The sequence below is a fragment of the Agelaius tricolor genome, unplaced genomic scaffold (assembly GCF_023055355.1).
Source record: "Agelaius tricolor isolate 1412-34295 unplaced genomic scaffold, bAgeTri1.0.p SCAF_4, whole genome shotgun sequence".
NCBI lineage: Eukaryota > Metazoa > Chordata > Aves > Passeriformes > Icteridae > Agelaius > Agelaius tricolor.
Window position 1 is genome coordinate 25164066 of NW_027269264.1, and position 18754 is coordinate 25182819.

Genomic DNA, 18754 nt, shown 5'->3' on the forward strand with positions numbered 1-18754 from the left:
CAGTACCATTAAGCAAGCACCTAATAGCCTGATTTGATAGTATAAATAGTGTTTGATTTAGCAGGTTGGTGAACTCTGTACTGCAAAAAAGATGAGTAATTTTTATTGATTGTGGCAAAACAGCCAAGTGGGCCTTAACCAGGGGATGTGAACATTTCCATGCATGAGTTGCACATCAACAGCATATATTGAGAGCAAGTATCTTGTCAAGAGGACAATTTCCAGTGCTACCCAGGGATGCTAAAATGTTTCTGAGAGAGAGACATTTAGCCTTGTTCAAGGAAAAAAAGCCACTAAGGTGGGGAGCTTATGGAAAGCTTAGAGTATCAGGAGTATCCTCTACAAACATGGTAGAGTAACAGCAAGGCTTCCATGGAAGCCTCTTTGGGCTGTAAAAGAAGAATGTCTTCCACACTGCCAAACATGAGACTTGATTCTGTCTCCAGAAGCTTTTGCCACAGGATCTTTTGCAGCTAAATCAAAATAGAACCCAGGAAGACAGTCACACCAAATGATTTCCAGCAACTGTCTGGCCCTCTTTCCTCTTTTTGTATCAAGTCAAAGAAATGTAAGTAGAGAAAGCTTGGATGTTTGCGGTGCATTCACCTTAGATTCTTATGCAGTATATAAGAATAAATATACATCTTGTAAGGAACTAGATCTTTTGGAACTTAATAAAGGAAACTTTCAAATCTAGATAAAAAGAAAAGATTAGTTGCTAATAAGTGGCTTGTTGATAAAATATTATAAAAGAATGTGTTTAAGTGGAGAATAACATGAAATATCTCAGGTTTTGTGGTGGGAAGGTCTTACAGTACAACAAATATAGTTTTAATAGCTATATTTTAATAGTTACATTTTAATTAGTTATTCGTTATATTAATAGTCCTAGAACTGTTACTTAGTTCTAGAACAGGCCTGGACATTTTTGTCCTATGCATTTTGTATCTACCAACAAAATCCTTATCCATAGCTACATCTCCTGACTGTTTATGAAATACAATTAAACAGTTACAGGATCTTGTTAGCATAAATGCAATACTTGGTGTATTGTTTAACTGATGGTACCTAGATAATGGCAAAACAAGGACATTTTTCTTTCTGATGGTAAGTTATTATGAAATAATTTGTCTTTTAAAATAGACTGCTTTATTGATAACTCCTGTCATGGCCTCATCTAGTGTGTTTTACTACATAAAGGGTGAAAACTAAGTGGGTACACATGGGCTGGTAAGATTTACATGTCACATGAGACATGGAGACTTGCTGTTATCTTTCCGAAGTGCAGCATGACACCATAACAACAGGTTGCTGCCTAGCCTTCTGATGACATCTGGCAAGGTTATAGAGGAACTGTAGTCAAATTAAAAAAAAAAAATCCTGTACTATATGTAAATATGTATAATTGACTCCCTGTCCTTATCAAGCCAGCATGAGTTAGTCCTATTCCTTCTTCTTCTGTCTTAATTAAACACGTAACATCTGTTGTGGGGGTGGGTTTATAGTGCCTGTATAGTCTGCCTGTAATTGATTATACTGTTGCTTGCTTTTGCCTTTCTTAAAGTATTTAGAGGAGAACTAAGTTTGACCCAGTTAGTCTCTTTTGAATCAGATGTCAGGTTAACTCTGTTACAGCTGAAGAGGAAAGAGGTAATGATCTTTGGACAGCTAACAAAACATAAGACACACTGAAAGATAGGGACGTTCCAGAAAAAAATGTTAAAGTACATAACATTTCTTTATGTTATAAAGAAAACCTGGAGGTTGTGTTACTTAGAAACAATAGGTGGAGTGCTCTAACTCTGGGCAGAGCAGAATAAGGATACTATTCTTTCTAAGTACAATTAGTGTGGACTTTCAAAAGGAGGATCAGGCCTCACAAATCTGATATCCTCTTTTGGAGACAGGAAAACTAAGTGAGTCACAGCAGGAAAACTATTGACATGATTAATCAAGACAAGGGGAAAGCTTTTCATACGGGAGCATACAAAAGGCCTAATCCCAAACCCAAGGAGTAAGGCAAATAAACAGTTTAGGTGAATAAGAAGTTAGTTGCCAGTTCCAAGACAGAATGGTGCAAGACAGGATTACAAAGCCTAGAAACTAATTACTGTGAGACTGGAAAGAAAGGGGAACAGTGAGAAAGCTGAGAGAAAACATTCTTTGATAATTGTGTTATTTCACAATTAACAGTCTCAGGGTGTCCAACTCAAGTAAATTGATTCCCAGTTCATTAGAATCACTTGCATCTCACATGACGTCTCTAAACATGTAAAAGAAAAATGTTCTTTGAATATTAGACATCTTCGAGGTCAAATTAATGGGTGTAATGAATTTAATTGATTATTTATGTTATGGACCCAGAACCATCCATCCTTCATAGCTATAAACACCTTTTTTTCCTTTGTGTCCCTACAGCATTCCTGACTGCTGGGAATACTTCAGTGCCTGTGCTACTGGCAAGAACTTGAGGCAAAGACGTCATGTCAGTTTTCTTGTGGCTCTAGCTCCCTACTGAGACCCTCAAAAACTGTGTCTGGAGGCAGTCCTTCAAAGCCTGCCAGCTTCCTAAGGCTGTGAGTGGGTATAATTTATTGACAGCTCCAAAGGAACACCCTTCTCTGCTCTCTGTTTGCAGGCCAAACGGACAGTTTTTGGATAGTTTCTCATTACTTGATTAGGAGTATGATATCACTTCACTGTTTGAACAGTCATCCTAAAGACTGAGAAGAGGTTATGGCTAGTGATCTCAATGTGCAAGCATGATGAGTTTTAAATAAAAGTAGCTTCAATCCATGGGAAGGGCTCTCAGTCCTGCATTTTTGAGTTCCCAAGATTTCCTTCATTTCACTAGCTGTAAGGTCAGATGAAGATCCCTGTACCTGATCTGGTTAATACACTAGCACTAGCTGTCAGTCAGCCCTACATCCACCTACTAGACTACACCTGTTCCTAAAGGAATATTAGTATACTACACACTTCCCTTCAGACTTAGCACTGCTCTCCCCTTTGGCCTTTCTGTCACCTTGCTAGGGAACAGCTGATAACACGGTCTCAAGACAAGTGGAAGTAGCTGTCCCCTGCTGGAACTGTTGGTCAGGGCCTCGATGGCACAGACAGGGGTCACTGTCCCTGCCCAGCCTTCCCTAGAGCATCCCACATCCTGCCATTTCAGCTTCCCGGGGCTGCCAGCCCCTGCCCCAGTGATGCCACAGCAGGGATGATCTCTGGCTTCCCTGAGCACTGCTAGAGCCTGGCGTTGATGTTCCAGCAGCTCCTCCACTTGGCTGAACTAAAATGGTAAGACAAGCTGAGGGACCTATGTTATCTATTGCTGCTATCTCTGTCAGAGCTCTGTTACAGAGACAGGTGGCTGAAACCTGAGGTGTTCTGTATCATGAAGGACATTAAAGTGTGTTTAAAAGAGAGGCACCAAAGGATAGATAGATTTATTGTCTGATCAATTAGCTAGTGTCTTTAAACTTTTTTTTCTACAGTTAAGGATCTGTAGGTGGACTTATTTTTTAAAATGTTAATTAAATGGACTTGGATGGTTGAATGTGCTGATGTATTACTGTGAATTACTTCTTGAAAGAATGAAACATCTTAGATGCACTATGTGACTTTAAACATCTGCCCTTGCCTCATGGAAGAGGATAGGGTATATATTATATATAGGGTATAATATATATTATTGCTTTCCTCTTTTAGGAAAGGCTGGTGTGTCATGCTTTTGTGTTATCAGTTACAACTGCTTTTCTTGATACTCTTCTGCCTTCCCCTTCATCTTGACATCAGTCTTGACATGGACCACACCACTGCTCTCTCTGTTTTATGATATTTGAGGAATTTGGTCAATCCAAGATGTAATGTCATCCTCTCCCCCTTCCTCCCCCTGCCATCTCCCTGTCTGACTGCCTCTGTAACAAAGGCAATGTTCTCAAGAGGCATGTTTGTAGATTTTCAAAACTTCAGATAAGCCCATCCAAGTATATAAATTACAGAAGGGCACCTATTGTGAAAAAAACATGAGCACAATCTACATTCTTAGCCTGCCAAGGACTGTCAAGGGGTTGGTACTATATTACTGGCAGAGTGTGTCACTGGGCTGTGAGAGTCTTGGGTGTTTCTGTACTGCAAATAATGGTGCTACTTGTTAGTAAATAAATCCCTGGAACAGTCTAGAATTCCCAGTAGAGTCACTCATGACAAAGGGTGTTGATTACTTTTGTTGTAGCCATGGCATGCTGAGTGGTTTACACCTGAGAAACCACATGACCAGGAAAAGAAACAAAGAGAGCTCTCAGATGACAACCATGTAATGAAAGAGCTGAGTGCGTTTAAGTGTTTGGTATGTATGCTAGCAGAGGTGTAATAAATCTGTTCAAATAAACGAAAAATTCTTGTTTGTTCCACTTATTCTGCTCTACTGTCAGGGGAGGTTTAGGTTGAATACTAGAAAAAGGTTCTTCACCCCTTGGGTGGTTGGACACGGGAATAGGGAAGTTCCCTGCTCCCTAGGGCAGTGGTCACAGCACTAGCATGCCAGAGTTCAAGAAACGCTTGGACAGTGCTCTCAGGCACACGGTGTGACCCTTGGGGCTGCCCTGTGCAGGGCCGGTAGCTGGCCTCGATGATCCCTGAGTCTCTTCCAACTCAGCACAGTCGGTGCCCCAGTGCTCGGCAGGAGCAGCGGCGCAGGAGCGGCGGGCAGGCGCTGCCCTCAGGCGCTGCCCTCCCGCTGACCGCTGCCGCGGCGCCCGCTGCGTGCCCGGTCCCGCCCCGCGCCGGCGCTGACGCGCGGCGGCGGTGACGCCCCATAAATAGCGGGGCCAGGCCGGCGCTCCCCACTCGGCGGTGGCGGCGGCGCCCGTGCCTGCGACTCTGCCCGTGCTCCCGTCGGCGGCGGCTCCGGCTCCTCCTCCCGGGTGAGTACGGCCGGCCCGGTGCTCCGGCGCGGCTGTCGGCGGCCGCGGGGGCGCCGGCCCGCCCTGCGGGGCTGACTCCGCAATATGGTGGAGCGGAGCGGAGCGGGCCGGGGCGCGGCCCCGGGTGCAGCGCTGACCGCCGGGCCGTCCCCGCTGCCCCCGCCCCGCGGCCCGGCGTGCTTCGGTGCGCTGGGCGAGGTTCTCCTGGGACCAGAAATTCCCGAGAGCCTCGTCCGCCCCTGGGAGCGGCGTTGGAATGCCCCATCCCGGAAGCGGCCCGTGAAGGCGCTTGGGAAAGCGGTGCGCTCTCCTGCCTTGGGTACCGCGGCGAGCCAGAGCAGGCGCCGCGGCTGTTGTTCGTGGCTCATCGCGCTGCTTTCTTGCACTTCCTTCCGTAGGGAGGGGGAAAAATAGGAATGAAGTTTGTGATGTAGCCTGTGTGCTTTCCTCTCCAGAAACTCTTGCGGTCTCTGAAATATGCTTGGCCTTGGATTCCAGGCGTCTCACTCACCTGCTCCAGAGGATGGATTGGCTTTTGCTGGGGCTGAACCTATTCAGGGGGTCTCTGAAAGCGTGGAAGAGTCTAGTTATCTTCTTTGTCTTTAGGAGCAGGAATAACTTTACAGGCTAACTGGACTGGTTTATTGACTAAAATTCAAATGCATGCCCTGTGTTGATTGATTTTATGAGACACACTACGAATATTAAATAATCCTTAAAGTAACGGCACTTCTTCCTTCAGAGTCCAGATTCTGTGGCATTAGCGTATTCACCTGTTCTGTAGCATGCTTTGCAGTTCATGGTAAAATACAGTTGTACTTCTAGTGATCTGATTTGTAATGCTGTGTGAAAAACATAGCACGTTCCTGCAGGTATTTAAATACTTGTTAAGTTAAATGAGAACGTCTTTGTTACTACCATAACCTTTGTCTGCTACTTGTTTTCCTTGTGTGTTCCATGTACAGTGGTTAATCTCATTACCAGCGTTACTTTATGGCACACGTATGTTAATATGTGCAAATATGCCTGCAAGATGTTAACAGGATGCCTTTGTCGTTGTTGCCCATTATGTAATTAATTTTACCTCAGACAGAATATTAACATGTTCCTTTTTTGCTGTCATACATATGAGACAGAAAACTGCTGTTGGCTCTTTGACAAACCTAGCAAACCAAATGTGGCAAACCTTGTAAGCCACAACCTTTTTCAGGATGGACTCCTAATTTACCTTTTTATTGCCTTCATTCATGCAGATTCTTCTGGAACTTCAGCATTATGTGAAATCATTAGTGGAAAAGGTGCTTTTTGCAGATTTAGTTCAGCCTACCTGTGTACATAGGATGACAGTGTGCTTCAGTGTGTTCTCCTTATATAGTACTGCAATACCCTGCCCCTTCTATAGGGTTCTTGTGGGGACAGCTGTTAGTATTTTCTCCATGTGAATACATGTTGGAATGAATGTTGAGTACTGTAGATTTGTTGAGTGACCAACGTTTGCAGTTTGTTTCCGTGGGGAATGTGTGATAATTTAGTCTAAATTAGCATAAGGCAGATTTATTTTCTGCAGTAGGGAAATCCGATGCTCTCCGTATCACAGGAATGCTAACTCCTTAGCAAGCAGAACAGAGTGAGCCTTAGGTGGGCCCCTAAAAGATCTAATCTGATTAAAGCTATTGGTGGGGGGTTCTTTGTCTGACTTGGATGTTCTAAACTAGATTTTCAGTGACTTGCAGGCTGGATTTTTTGTCATGGCTCAACAGATAAGTCTGTCTTAATTCTTCTAGAAAAAATGACCCAACTACTCAGTTATTCATCAATGAACTGCTGTACCTTAAAGCCTGTCTTGTGCATATGCTGTACTTGCATTACCTAAACCAAGTTTTGGGTTTGTAAATTGTTACAATGGAATCTAATTCCTGTATGCATGAAATGTGAACATCCTGATCCCAGTAAATGGGGTGGATCACAAGAAGGTTGTTGGTTTCAAAGTTTGGTGCTTAGATGAAGCAGATATAATGCCGTAGCTTATACATGCTTCTTTCACAGGCTGTGTCAGGTTCAAGACCTGAAAAAATGGCGTTGGCAGCAATTGATCCACAGCAGGTATGTCTGAGTTAGTCCCATAATTTCCTTGTCTAGATCATAAAATAGGAGTCAACTAACACCTTTCTCTTTTAAAACAGAACATTGTTTCGAGGGTTGCCAACCTTCCTTTGGTGAGCTCCACCTATGATATGGTGTCCACAGCTTACATCACCACAAAGGATAACTATCCTTATCTGAAGTCAGTGTGTGAGATAGCAGAGAAAGGAGTGAAGACAATTACATCAGTAGCCATGACAAGTGCTATGCCTATCATTCAGAAACTGGAACCACAAAGTAAGGCAAAGATGAAGCTGTTGATAACTTTAGTTCAACTGATTGTTTTTATATCCAGATGCGCTTATGGTTTAACATGGTCATGCTGGTCTTGAATGCTCTTTCACGTAGCTTACTGAACCTGTTGCCTGATTTGTTGTGTAACTGATTACACATTGATAAGACTTAAAAAAAAAGGTAATAATCCAGAGTGAAAGCAGATTCCAGCTTTCATAATACTAAATTGATGGGTGACTTTTATATGTGAGATGATTATGCAGTTTCTTGCTCAACACTTTCCTCACCTTTTACCTGTTTTCAGATGCTACTCTTGTGCTTTCTTACACTGAGAACTGGTTAAATTTGGAAGCTGTGTCACAAGGCTGTTGTAACCAGAAACCTGGTTTCATAGAATGGCAGAGGGACAGGTGTTTCAGCTTCTGCCAGTTGCTTGTAAATTATCAGATGACTTTTCTTTGCCTGCAAGTGAGGATTTTTTTTCTGGTACTGTAAATCTACCTTTTTCTTTGCCTTTGCTGACTTAGAACTCACTGAGAAGAGGAGGAAACTACTTCAAGGGTGTTGCATGACTTCTTTTTCAAATTTTCAGTTTGATTTTTACTAGGTGAAAAATAATTAAAGCCAACTCTTGTAATTTCTTTTATAGTTGTAGTTGCCAACAACTATGCCTGTATAGGTCTAGACAAAATTGAAGAGAGACTGCCTATACTGAATCAACCCACCGACAAGGTAAGTTCTTTCCATTTATGTATGCTAAGCAGAAGAACCATAAACACTTCTTTTCTAAATCTTTTCTTATCACTAAAACCCAAGAGAGATACATTTCAAAAAGCTGTGCCTGAAGCACAGCTTGGAAGCAATGAGAAAGTCAAAGATTGATCTGTAGAACTGTTTGTTGCCTTTGGGAGACCATTAAGCTTTTTGGTTTTTTAAATTATTTTAAATTGTCCACCACTTGACAACATTTCTCTGTGAGTGCAGTTCACTGGTGGGTGTCTTTTAAAACTTGAGTCTTTGTCTCCTTCTTGCACAAAGTGCCTGGATTATATTCACTGAAGTTTTTGAAAACTTCAAAGCTGTGTGGCAGTCATGTTCTTTTTTTCTCTTGTATATATTTTTTTAGGGCACATTTTCTCCTAGATAACCAATACTTGTACAAGCTTTAGCATATATTTATTATTTCCAGGATTATGTAGCTCTCACTAGTTAATAGTTTTAGTAAATCTACATATGTCCTACAACAGGTTGTTGCCAATGCCAAGGATGTAGTTGTTGGAGCCAGAGAAGCTGTAACAACCACTGTGACTGGTGCCAAGGAAACTGTTGCTCACACGATCACTGGAGTTGTGGGCAAGACTAAAGAAGCAGTGCAAGACAGCGTAGAAATGACCAAGTCAGTTGTCAATGGCAGCATTAACACTGTCCTGGGAAGTCGTGTGGTGCAAATGGTGAGCAGTGGTGTGGACAGTGCTCTCACAAAATCAGAGACCCTTGTAGACCAGTATCTTCCACTTACAGAAGCAGAACTAGGTAAGACCACTTGAAGGTTTGATTTTGTTGGAATGCTTATATTGGAGAGAAGCAAGCAATCATCCATATATTGCTTACTCATAGTGGGGGAGGGGGGCACATGCCTCCCAAACTGTCTTTTGCCTTGCTGTTTGTAATAGCAGCATCTTCACAAGGAAGCAGAATGAAAGTAAGGATTTCTCTATAAAGTGGTCTATCAGCCTAATCATGGTGCTAAAGGACTACTCAACGAGCCCTGTATTCAGCTGTTACTAGGCAGATAAAATTGTCTCAGACCTCTTAATTTTTCCTCTAGTAATCAATTTGCTTCCTTTCTACATACCTAGAGAAAGAAGCTGCAAATGTTGAAGGCTTTGAAGTTGGAGTCCAAAAGCCAAGCTACTATGTTAGACTAGGATCCCTGTCTTCAAAGGTCCGCACACGTGCCTACCAACAAGCCTTAAACAAAGTTAGAGATGCTAAACAGAAAAGCCAGGAGACAATCTCTCAGCTCCACTACACTGTTAGTCTGGTAAGTTAAACTTTCACTTGATACATAAAAACCATACGTTGGCCTTGGTTTAGTGTGAAGAAAACAGCTGGAAGAGTCGCAGAAAAACTGGGATTGCTCTCTGACTAAATCCATGAATACATTATTGCATTAAATACAAAGAATTTGCCATTAAGCGATTTTTGTCACCATTCAGGAGAGCTCTAAATCAGGCTAAGCTGTGAACTAATGAGCAATTGCTTGTAGCTGCAAGCACTGCAGAAACAGAAGTGACGTGTTTAAATTTATGCCTGTTTTGTAGTGCTGGTTTTGACACATACTTCATTCAGTGAAGAAAGTGTCATGCAATTTAGAAACACATCAGTCCTTTAAATCCTTTTTATTAGTAAAACTTCAAATTCTTTTGGGACTTGCTGCTTCTAACTCTAAGTATTTCTGGTACTTCAGTAGTCTTTATTCCAGCAAATATCTTTATGTACATGACAAACTGCACGTAGAGTCATGGCCTTCTATATGCTTTCAGTTCCTCCTGCAGGATGCCAGTGGGGGATGGGGAAATAGTAGAGGCAGAGGGGAACACTACACAACATCTTAAAACTGCTTTCAGTTTTCAATTCTTTGATGAGACTAAACAGACGCTTATACTACCCAAAGTTGTTTATACTGAATTTCTGAAGTATTTTAAAAGGAGAGTACAAAACAGTCAGGGTAGAGAAGCCCTAAAGGAACTGTTTGGACTCTTGTCTCTACTTCCTTATTTGGCTGTATTTCAGATCGAGTATGCCAGAAAGAACGTGAATAGTGCCAATAAGAAACTTCTTGGTGCTCAGGAAAAGCTTTATCAATCCTGGGTAGAATGGAAGAAAAATACAGGCCAAAATGATGGTGATGATCTGCGTAGTGCTGAGGTAAATAGATGTAAATGTACGCCAGAAATAAATATTTTATCTCATCAAGGTAATGGCAAACTAACAGTCCCTAAAGTGTGCAAGAGAGAGGCTGCATGCTGAAGCTAAGGACAGCTGACTTCTGAGAACTAGGGGACCTGAACTCTTTAAATGGGTCTACTTGCTGCAAACACTCGGGTTCATTCTCCTCTCTTGAGAATGCTCATCCTATTTAGCATGTTGGAATATCTGTATGTAGATTAGTTAGAAACCATTTATGTGATGTGTCCAGACCAGAAATAATGATTTGTCAGCAGTCTTAGGCAGACTCACTCAGTCCTACACATAGCTTTCAGGGATAGTTCACTGTTTAGAATGTAGTTACCTGCTGTGACTTGTTATCCACAGTTGAAATAAGAATCTGCTTGACTGTCGCTGGGTAGAAGCTATCAGTTTCTTTTCATGAAGTACTTGAGTGTTGAAGAAATATCAAGTACTTCTAAGTCTTTGATGCTTCAGACTAAAAACCTGGTTTATTATCTGCTATAGCTTTATTTCACCTATATCCACTTTCCTTTGCTTCTTTATGTATCTTGACCAACATAAAGCTGCTACAGTCATAAAAAGACACTAATTTGCTGTTGTGCTTGTTCTTTCTAGCACATTGAGTCCAGAACTCTAGCTATTGCACGGAGCCTCACTCAGCAGCTTCAGACCACCTGCCTCACATTGGTCTCAAGCCTTCAGGGGCTGCCACAGAATGTACAGGATCAGGTTTACAGTGTTGGGTCAATGGCAGGTGGTGTCTACCAGAGCTTTCGGTCAGCATCCTCTTTCCAAGAATTATCAGACAGCTTTATTGCGGCTAGCAAAGGACAGCTGAAGAAAATGAAGGAGTCTCTGGATGATGTGATGGATTATCTTGTTAACAACACACCGCTCAACTGGCTGGTAGGTCCCTTTTACCTACAACTGCCTGGCATTCAGCATGCTGAAAGCAAAGGTGAAGGGGAGGAAGGTTCCAGCCAGAAAGACAAACAGCCTGAACACACTACTGAACAAGCTGCATAGCACACATGTACTCTGCTGACTGACGAAATGAGTGGCCTTACTAAGTGTAGCTGGCAAAAAAATCCATTTTCACCATTTTTTGGTGAACAATTCATAAATACAGGAATAGGGGATTCTAGAGGCCAGGACACTTAGACATGGGTTGCATTGTCCTGTGTAGTTAAGCCACCCTTAAACGAGATTCAAGTGCCTAAATATTGGCAGCTGACAGTTGTCAAGATGCCCTATTAGTCTGTCAAGCATCTCATCGTGCTTCAGTGGTATAAATACCATTAGTCTAAATGAAACCCACCATAGCTGAAGGCCTTTGATTTGTTGCTTAATCTCTACCAGAAAGATATAAAAGCCTTACGTACTGTGAAATGCATTTAACAGCTCTACAGTCTAGCTATGTACGCTTAAATGCTATGCTTACTGCAGATCCCACATTTGATAAATATGCATCTGACTTTCAGATTCTATTGCTACATCATTCCTGACAAAAGTTCTGTGAGTGCAGAATGCCAAAGCTGAAAGTGGGGTTTCTGAATGAGTCAGCTGGAGTACAATGCTGTGACAGTGTTAACATTAACTGTACAAATTTAATTATTGTATTACACATTAACATGACCACAGAATCATAGATTATCTCAAGCTGGAATGGACCAATAAGCATCAATAAATTTGACTCCTGCTCCTTGCAGGACTAACTGAAAACTAAACCATATGGTTAAGAGCATCATCTAGATGCTCCATGAACACTGTTCCAGTGATTGACCAAATAATTATCAACACATTTTTTAATATGCAGTATAAACGAAAGATTCATGCTGTTTGTACCAAGGTGCCTGCTGTTGTGTGTTTTTGTAGCTATTGTTTTGTAACTCATTTTTGTATGTTAGTAATAAATGCTTTAGTAGTCAAAGCCTGTCTCCTTTGTTTTAAAACAATCTAACTTGCTCTTCTGTGTCTCTCTCAAACTGGGTCCAGCAGAAAGCAAGTTTGACATGCAAACGATGTAGATGTGCATTGAAAATGTTTGCATCTGTATAGATGGATAGATAAGATACTGCTGCAGCATTTCCTTTCTGTTGAATTTCTGTGTATCAGTCCATTGAGTCTTAGCTTCACTGCTGCTTTTGCTGATCCTTGCTGTTGTCACCTTTAAAGATGACCTAAGCTGTGAGCTGCTGGATGTTCTAATATTGAAAACAGATGGATATGGACAAAAGAATCCTCTCATCCCTTCACAGTAGGTGTTGTATGTGCTTGACTTGGTCATCTACCTGCTTTGTCTTCTGACTCCCTATAAGCAGTGTTTACTTCTCAGCTGCATCACCAGTTTTAACTTAACTTTCTTTTCCTCTTGAACTTGAGTGACAAATGTATGTTAATGCTCAGTTACTTCAGTGGAATTGTTCTCAGTAAGTCCTGTGAACCCCTCCACTGGAAGAGAAGTAGTTACTAAGAAATAAGCTTTCTTGGGTTAGGGCTGTCCAGGTAAGTTGTATCCTTATTCTTGATGCATGCCCTATACAACTTTGGGTCGCAATCATCTAGTGTAGTAATGCCAGCCACCATTTTCAAAGAAGTCACCAAATAGTGAGGTGAACCACGTAGTCACACATTGCTACATGGAACAAATACCTCCACCTGGTTTGATGTAGGCACTAAAGCAGATTACATGTTGTCCAGCCGTTTAATATGAGAGGGTTAGCTGTTAGATCAGGGTTAGCCTAGAAGTGTAAGGAAGACTGTTTTAAGCACAGTATTAAATGAAACTGTAACAAAACAGGATTGCAGGTAAAGATTCTGTAGCTTACAGGTTTTAATACTCCCTTTATATAAGGGCAGTGTTTAATATGAAATAAACATGAGATGATGAGACTCCTTTCCAGCTAGGGCCTGAGTTAAGACTATTGGAGACAGCGCTTTCAGGAATTAATTTAAGTTTACTTTACTATTGCATAGGTCCAGCAAGAATATCCATTTTATCTCCATTTGCAATAATACTTGTGGAGTGCATCCACAATTATAGATTGCTCAGAAAGTGAATGGAACTAATTAGTTGTGGGAGTAGTGGGCCGTTCAAAGAAGGGAATTCCCATTCTTCTATGTGCATTTTAGGGTCTAGTTGCTCTGGGACTTCATCCTGATGTGATCAATCAAATAAAATATTCAAACTTTTCAATGTCTTTTAAGGACTGAGAAATAAACAGCATCATCTAGCATTAATGCAGGAGCAGTACATTGTGTCTGTTCTGTCTTGTGTTGCTGGTTTGTATTCTTGCATGGCCGTCCAGCTTTACTAAATCTCAGCAAGCAGATGAAATGGAAATCAAGGAAACCTTATTACCAGCCTAGACCTCCAAAGCACTTCTTCATTACCAGACACTGTTGGGTGGCTTCTCTTCATGGCAGCTGGCCTACAACTGGTGGCTGCAAACAGAGCAAGACCTGGTTAAATGCTTACCTAATGGTTGGGCTCCTGTGTCATGTTGTTGTGATATGTGCTTGTTTTGTAGGATGCTGCCCACTCTGCAAATGTTTTTAAGTTTCTATGCACAGACACACAACCCTCCAACCCCCATTGGAATTAGTGGAAGAGATGGCTGAGTAGTAGCAAGTTGGTATTTGCTACTACTGATTTTTTAAATATTATAAAGTTCTGTGATTAAGATTATTAGATTCTGCTAATAAGGAGAGCATTGAATATTTAAACTGATTTGCAACTGTACTTGCATGGGTATCTTATTGCAGGTAATTTAGCATAGCATATTCCACACTCCAGTCTAACTGCAGCTCGACAGACAGAATTTAGGATTTTTCTCTAGTGCAGCTAGAGGAAGGGACTATTAACATGTCCACTGGAGGCAAGAATGATGCCTTCCAAAGTCTTGTCTTTTTGCCACTGTTTTTGACTGAAGCTGAGGTGCTTCCTCAAAAATAAAAGAAGGGAAAGCTGAGATACTGCAATCTTACATGTTTCTCTTAAACTGTATGTATTAAACAGCTCAGCTGCACTGCACAGAAGCTTGCTTCCTCTTAGTCCAAAATCATATTTGAGGATATAGCTTGAGCTAGAAAACTGAGGTTTTCTCTGGAACCTTTTAAAAAAGGTAGGACCAGATGTATTGAAAATTATAGGAAGTAGATTCAATTATTTTCAACAAGGCAGGTAAACTAGATTAAATGGAAGAATGTTAAAGGCTTCTAGTATTAATATTAAGATCATTATCACTTGTAAGGTTATTTAGGGTTTATTTAGAATTCAGAATTCAGAAAATTACTTTTTCTCTTTTGGAGATCACTCAAAAATTGTTCATGCTAGTTGACATTTCCTCTTCCCAGGTGCATTTAAGAGAGAACTATCATTGCTGATAATTGTTTTTTAGAAAAGCTTTCAATATAAGCATTTGTAAATAGCTCCATATAGTATACAAGCTTTGCAAACATATTTATATCATTGGTCAAAGCCAAATTATAAGATTTGTTTAAGGCCTGGAGGTGCAGTTAAGTTTGCCTAAATCTAAAGAAAGGTGTAAAGGTTTGGAAATATCTCCTATTGTTCAAGATTAATATTTTTGCAATAATATTTTCCAGAATTCAACTTAGGGTAATATTTTATAGCTAGTAAAATAGGTGAAAGGATTTGGGAACAAGTGATGAATTATTTCTCGTTATTTAAAAAAAGCAGCAACTACCACCAAAAGGCTTTTTTTAAACCCTCGAAAAGATGAAATGGAACCAAACTTATTTTTAAGCATGCTTGGTTAGTAATTTGCATGATAAGAGAGTCTTACATGAGCAGCTTGCTGGAGGTATTATGCACAATGTTTTGTTAAATGAATTTATATTTGTTTATTGCCAATTCATGGCAATTTTATTTCTTTTGGATAATACAGTCTCTTGATGACTAAAAATAAACACTTGTTCTGAAAGCTCACAAAATGAGGATGCTGTGTCAAAATGCTAGTGGCTCAGTTCTAAAAACTTAGCCCAAAACAACCAAACAGATTGAAGTTGTTAGTATTGACATCAACATTTGTATATGAAGACAGCAAAACGCCATAGTATTTTTTACACTGTTCTATGTAGGGATTTTGCAAGTATTATATCTTTGTAAATGGTTTACTGAATCATACAGAGAAATTGCATGAAGAAGAGTTTTATCTAGTTTTTTTTTTAATTCAGTAATTGATAGGAAGTTGAAAGAAAACAGTGAGTCAACTGGAAGCAAAGATCTTTTACATAAGGAATTCCATAACACCAAGGGCTTTGCATTGTTTTAGTTAGACTGGTGCAGATATATTCCAATATAATTTAGCATGGTCAAAACTGAAGTGAGTCATACTGACATCCAGTCGGTTTTACTCAGAGATGCACTCCAATTTGAAGTTCTCTCGTGGCTATCAAAATCTTACATTAAAGTAATCAGGTTCTTCTACTGCATGCATTAAGGAGATGAAGAAAGCAGAAACTTAAATTTGAGCAATATTTCTGTTGGCACTAAGAACAAAATGGATGTAAGTAATAAAAACCTCTTAAATGAATGATAGAGAAAATTCTTACTGGTCAGACACACTTAGTGAACATGGCTGTGTCCTGGTCAGTGTAAATACATAATACTATCCATTTGGGCACATATGCATATAATACATAAAACTATCCATATGGACTACTTAGTCTTTTTAGGATATCTCTATTTGTACTGCAGTATGAATTACAAGATCATGTGCTGATAATGGAGAAGTCTGTTGCCTTCTCCAAGTGCAGTAATGAGAATTTTAGGAAAACTGCCATAAGTAGAAAGATGCAAGATAATTCTTGCTGGTAGAAAGATGTGTTTCCTGCATTCCTAGTGCCTTTTTGATCTTTTGGGAAACAAAAATTACTGATCTTATTTTGATCAAGCTCAAGTTCCCAAAATAGTATATGCATTTCATGGTATTCATGGCAATGCTTGGTTAGTCACATGCTGCTTAAGTTCTTCTAAAGATCAGTTTTAATAAAAAATTAGTATTTTAAAGATCTCTGGTGTCCAATGACAACCTATTCTGTAAGACCAGTAAATTACTGTGCAGTGCTTCTGTGTTGTGTACAACCTGGTAGCTGAAGTAGTAGTCCCTTTATTTGATACATTTTCTGCCCTTCTGACCTGTCATCATAGCAGGCAAAGCATAGATTTTTCTTGCTTACTGTCTTTCATTAAAGTAAGTCATAAGATGTTTTGCAGTTAGGGAATGCATTAAAATGTCTCTTCAGTCAGTGCTGAGCTTAAGTTACAGAAATGCCTACAAGCTGCTGTTGCTTTGAACATGCAGAACCAAGGTCCTGTCAAAATGCAGCAGTAGTTGTTGCTGATACTGTGTCTGGTTCCAAGTACATCACATCACCAACACTAAAACTAACCATTAGCCATATTACAGATGTGAGTATTTTTCACTTGGGGCAAAAAAACTTACGAGTGAATTGCTTAATTTTATCCAGTTTTTCAGAAGTGCCTAAGTAATCCAAGTCCTACTAAGGGGACTTAAGGGTTGGGACTTAAGCTCCTAAGTGTCTTAACCAACATTTTTAGAAGTCTGTTAACATCCATGTACCCACTGATGTCTTTCTGGCAATTCCTGAAACCCTGTGCTGCTTAGCAGTACAGAATACTATTCATGCAGTTAAAACAGAGGCCTAAGTGAGATTGCAGGTCCAGGTATTTGTTTCATCAGAAAAAGTCTGGTATAGAGGCAGGCAGAGCAACACAGTATCAATCTGTATCAATCTCCTCAGGGCAGATTACTTTGTATAGTCCATTTCTTCGGTGAAAAGAAGAAAGGCAACATTAGTTTGAAAACCTCCTTTCTTAATTTTCCAGTCGCTAGTTACACTAAATTCAGTCCACTACATTCAGCTCTTTTCCATCTCTGCTATAAAATCTGACCTTCTAAGCAACTGATTTCCATCTTGTGTAGTATTTGATTTGTCTTAATAGTTCCTGTTTCCTTTGTGTCTGAGCATATTTCACTCTGTAATCAGGATGTTTGGTCTGATTTCTAGAAATGCTGAGCACCTTTGTGTCTTGTCTTCAGTGAAGGAGTACTGCACAAATTTGTTTAGTTTTACTTTTGAATTGATTGAAATTTCATTCCTACACAGGTTCCAGATTTCGCTATTACAGACCTGTCTTCAGAGTCAGATGATGTCCCAGATATTTTGGATTTGGATGAAGAGGATCAACAGGATTTTTCACGCACAAATGGTCCTTACACTACAGGGCAAAGAGCTGAATAGAGAAGCATAAAAATGTCTTTTTGATACAATGTACCTTTGCCATGTTTGATTTAGATTCCTCCTTTTTAAAGATGAACATGCCTAGTTTAGGGATTATGGGGATACTTTTTTAAAAAATCAGTACTGTTTCACTTAGCTGCATCAAAGATCTGGCTTTTTCAATGTAAGGAATGCATGCTACATAATTGGTTAGCACGGGTGTCAGGCTCCAGTTCTACAAGCCAGGTAAAGCCTAATCAATATATCCAACTAATCTGATTTTTATTGATGATTTGTTCTCCTGCTGGTAGCAGCCATGAGAACACCCCAGTGCTTTGCATACAGGGCTGCCAAGAAAAGGAGTTGATGAGGATTTGCCCACTTTCAGTCTATGTGAAAAGCAGTGCTGTATCTACCTCTTTGCTGCTGGAAGGGGTAAGAGACTTTGTCTATCTCAGATTTTCTCAGGTTCTTTTGTTAGGCTCTGCACCTACAGAGCTTAGACGCTTAGAGCTTTCCTTTGGCAAGAGTGCTTTATGCACTAAAGGACTTCCTTTCTTTCCACATGCCTTCTGTGTGCAAATATTATGGCCATCATGATGCTATCACTTGTGGCACCTGAGACTAAAGGGAGTAAATGCTTCAATATTAAAGTGTTTTGGGTATAAGAATAGCATTTAAATAAGAAAGGGGAAGAGATTGTAAAAAGAAAGGAAAAATAGAGAGTAAAGAGATAAAGATTTTGGACAAAAGAAAACTTGGGAAAAAAGAGGGAATTGAATTTAAGAGTTCTGGTGACAGTGATTTAAAAAAAAAAAGTTTTAATAAAATCTCAATCAGTTATTTGCTAAGGGCTGCTGAGTCTGCATGTGCTCGCACACAGTAATTTCTCGAGGAGTTGGGGAGAGGGGTAATGGGACTGGAGGCGGACTTGTTGACATTTCTTTCCGAGGACCAGGCCGAGCTGCAGTGGCAGCAGCGACCTGTCCGTGTGGGCGGTGTGCCTGCAGCGCCGTGCCGGGAGCTGCGGCCGAGCGCCGCTCTCTGCGGCCGCGGGCCTGCTGCGCCCTCAGCCTGGGACGCCTGGCCTTGTGAGGGCCTGCAAGTCTGGCCACTGAAATGCCTTGGAATAAAAGTTTGAACCGCACAGCACGCTTGTCGGTGCGAGTTTTTCTTGTTAGGGTTAGGGGTTATTTGTTTTTGCTTTTTTGTGGTTTTTTTTAAAT

The 18754-nt window shown here is 40.5% G+C and overlaps 1 protein-coding gene across 3 annotated transcripts; it reads left to right on the forward strand.

Moving 5' to 3' along the window:
• Window positions 1-4795: 4795 nt before the first annotated feature.
• PLIN2 (perilipin 2) lies at window positions 4796-18675 on the forward strand. 3 transcript variants are annotated; one of them, XR_011678901.1, is made up of 10 exons: window positions 6055-6226; window positions 6975-7031; window positions 7112-7307; window positions 7954-8036; window positions 8552-8833; window positions 9160-9348; window positions 10101-10235; window positions 10875-11165; window positions 12435-12516; window positions 17415-17578. XR_011678901.1 is itself a non-coding variant. In XM_071424946.1 (9 exons), exons 2-9 carry the CDS (start codon window positions 7002-7004, stop codon window positions 17547-17549), a joined length of 1341 nt encoding a protein of 446 aa, XP_071281047.1. In that variant the 5' UTR covers window positions 4796-4928; window positions 6975-7001; the 3' UTR covers window positions 17550-18675. The 3 variants fall into 3 exon arrangements, 2 of the variants coding, with proteins under 2 accessions (XP_071281047.1, XP_071281046.1); XM_071424946.1 differs by lacking the exons at window positions 6055-6226; window positions 12435-12516 and adding an exon at window positions 4796-4928 and having other exon boundaries at window positions 17415-18675; XM_071424945.1 differs by lacking the exon at window positions 12435-12516 and having other exon boundaries at window positions 17415-18675.
• Window positions 18676-18754: the final 79 nt, after the last annotated feature.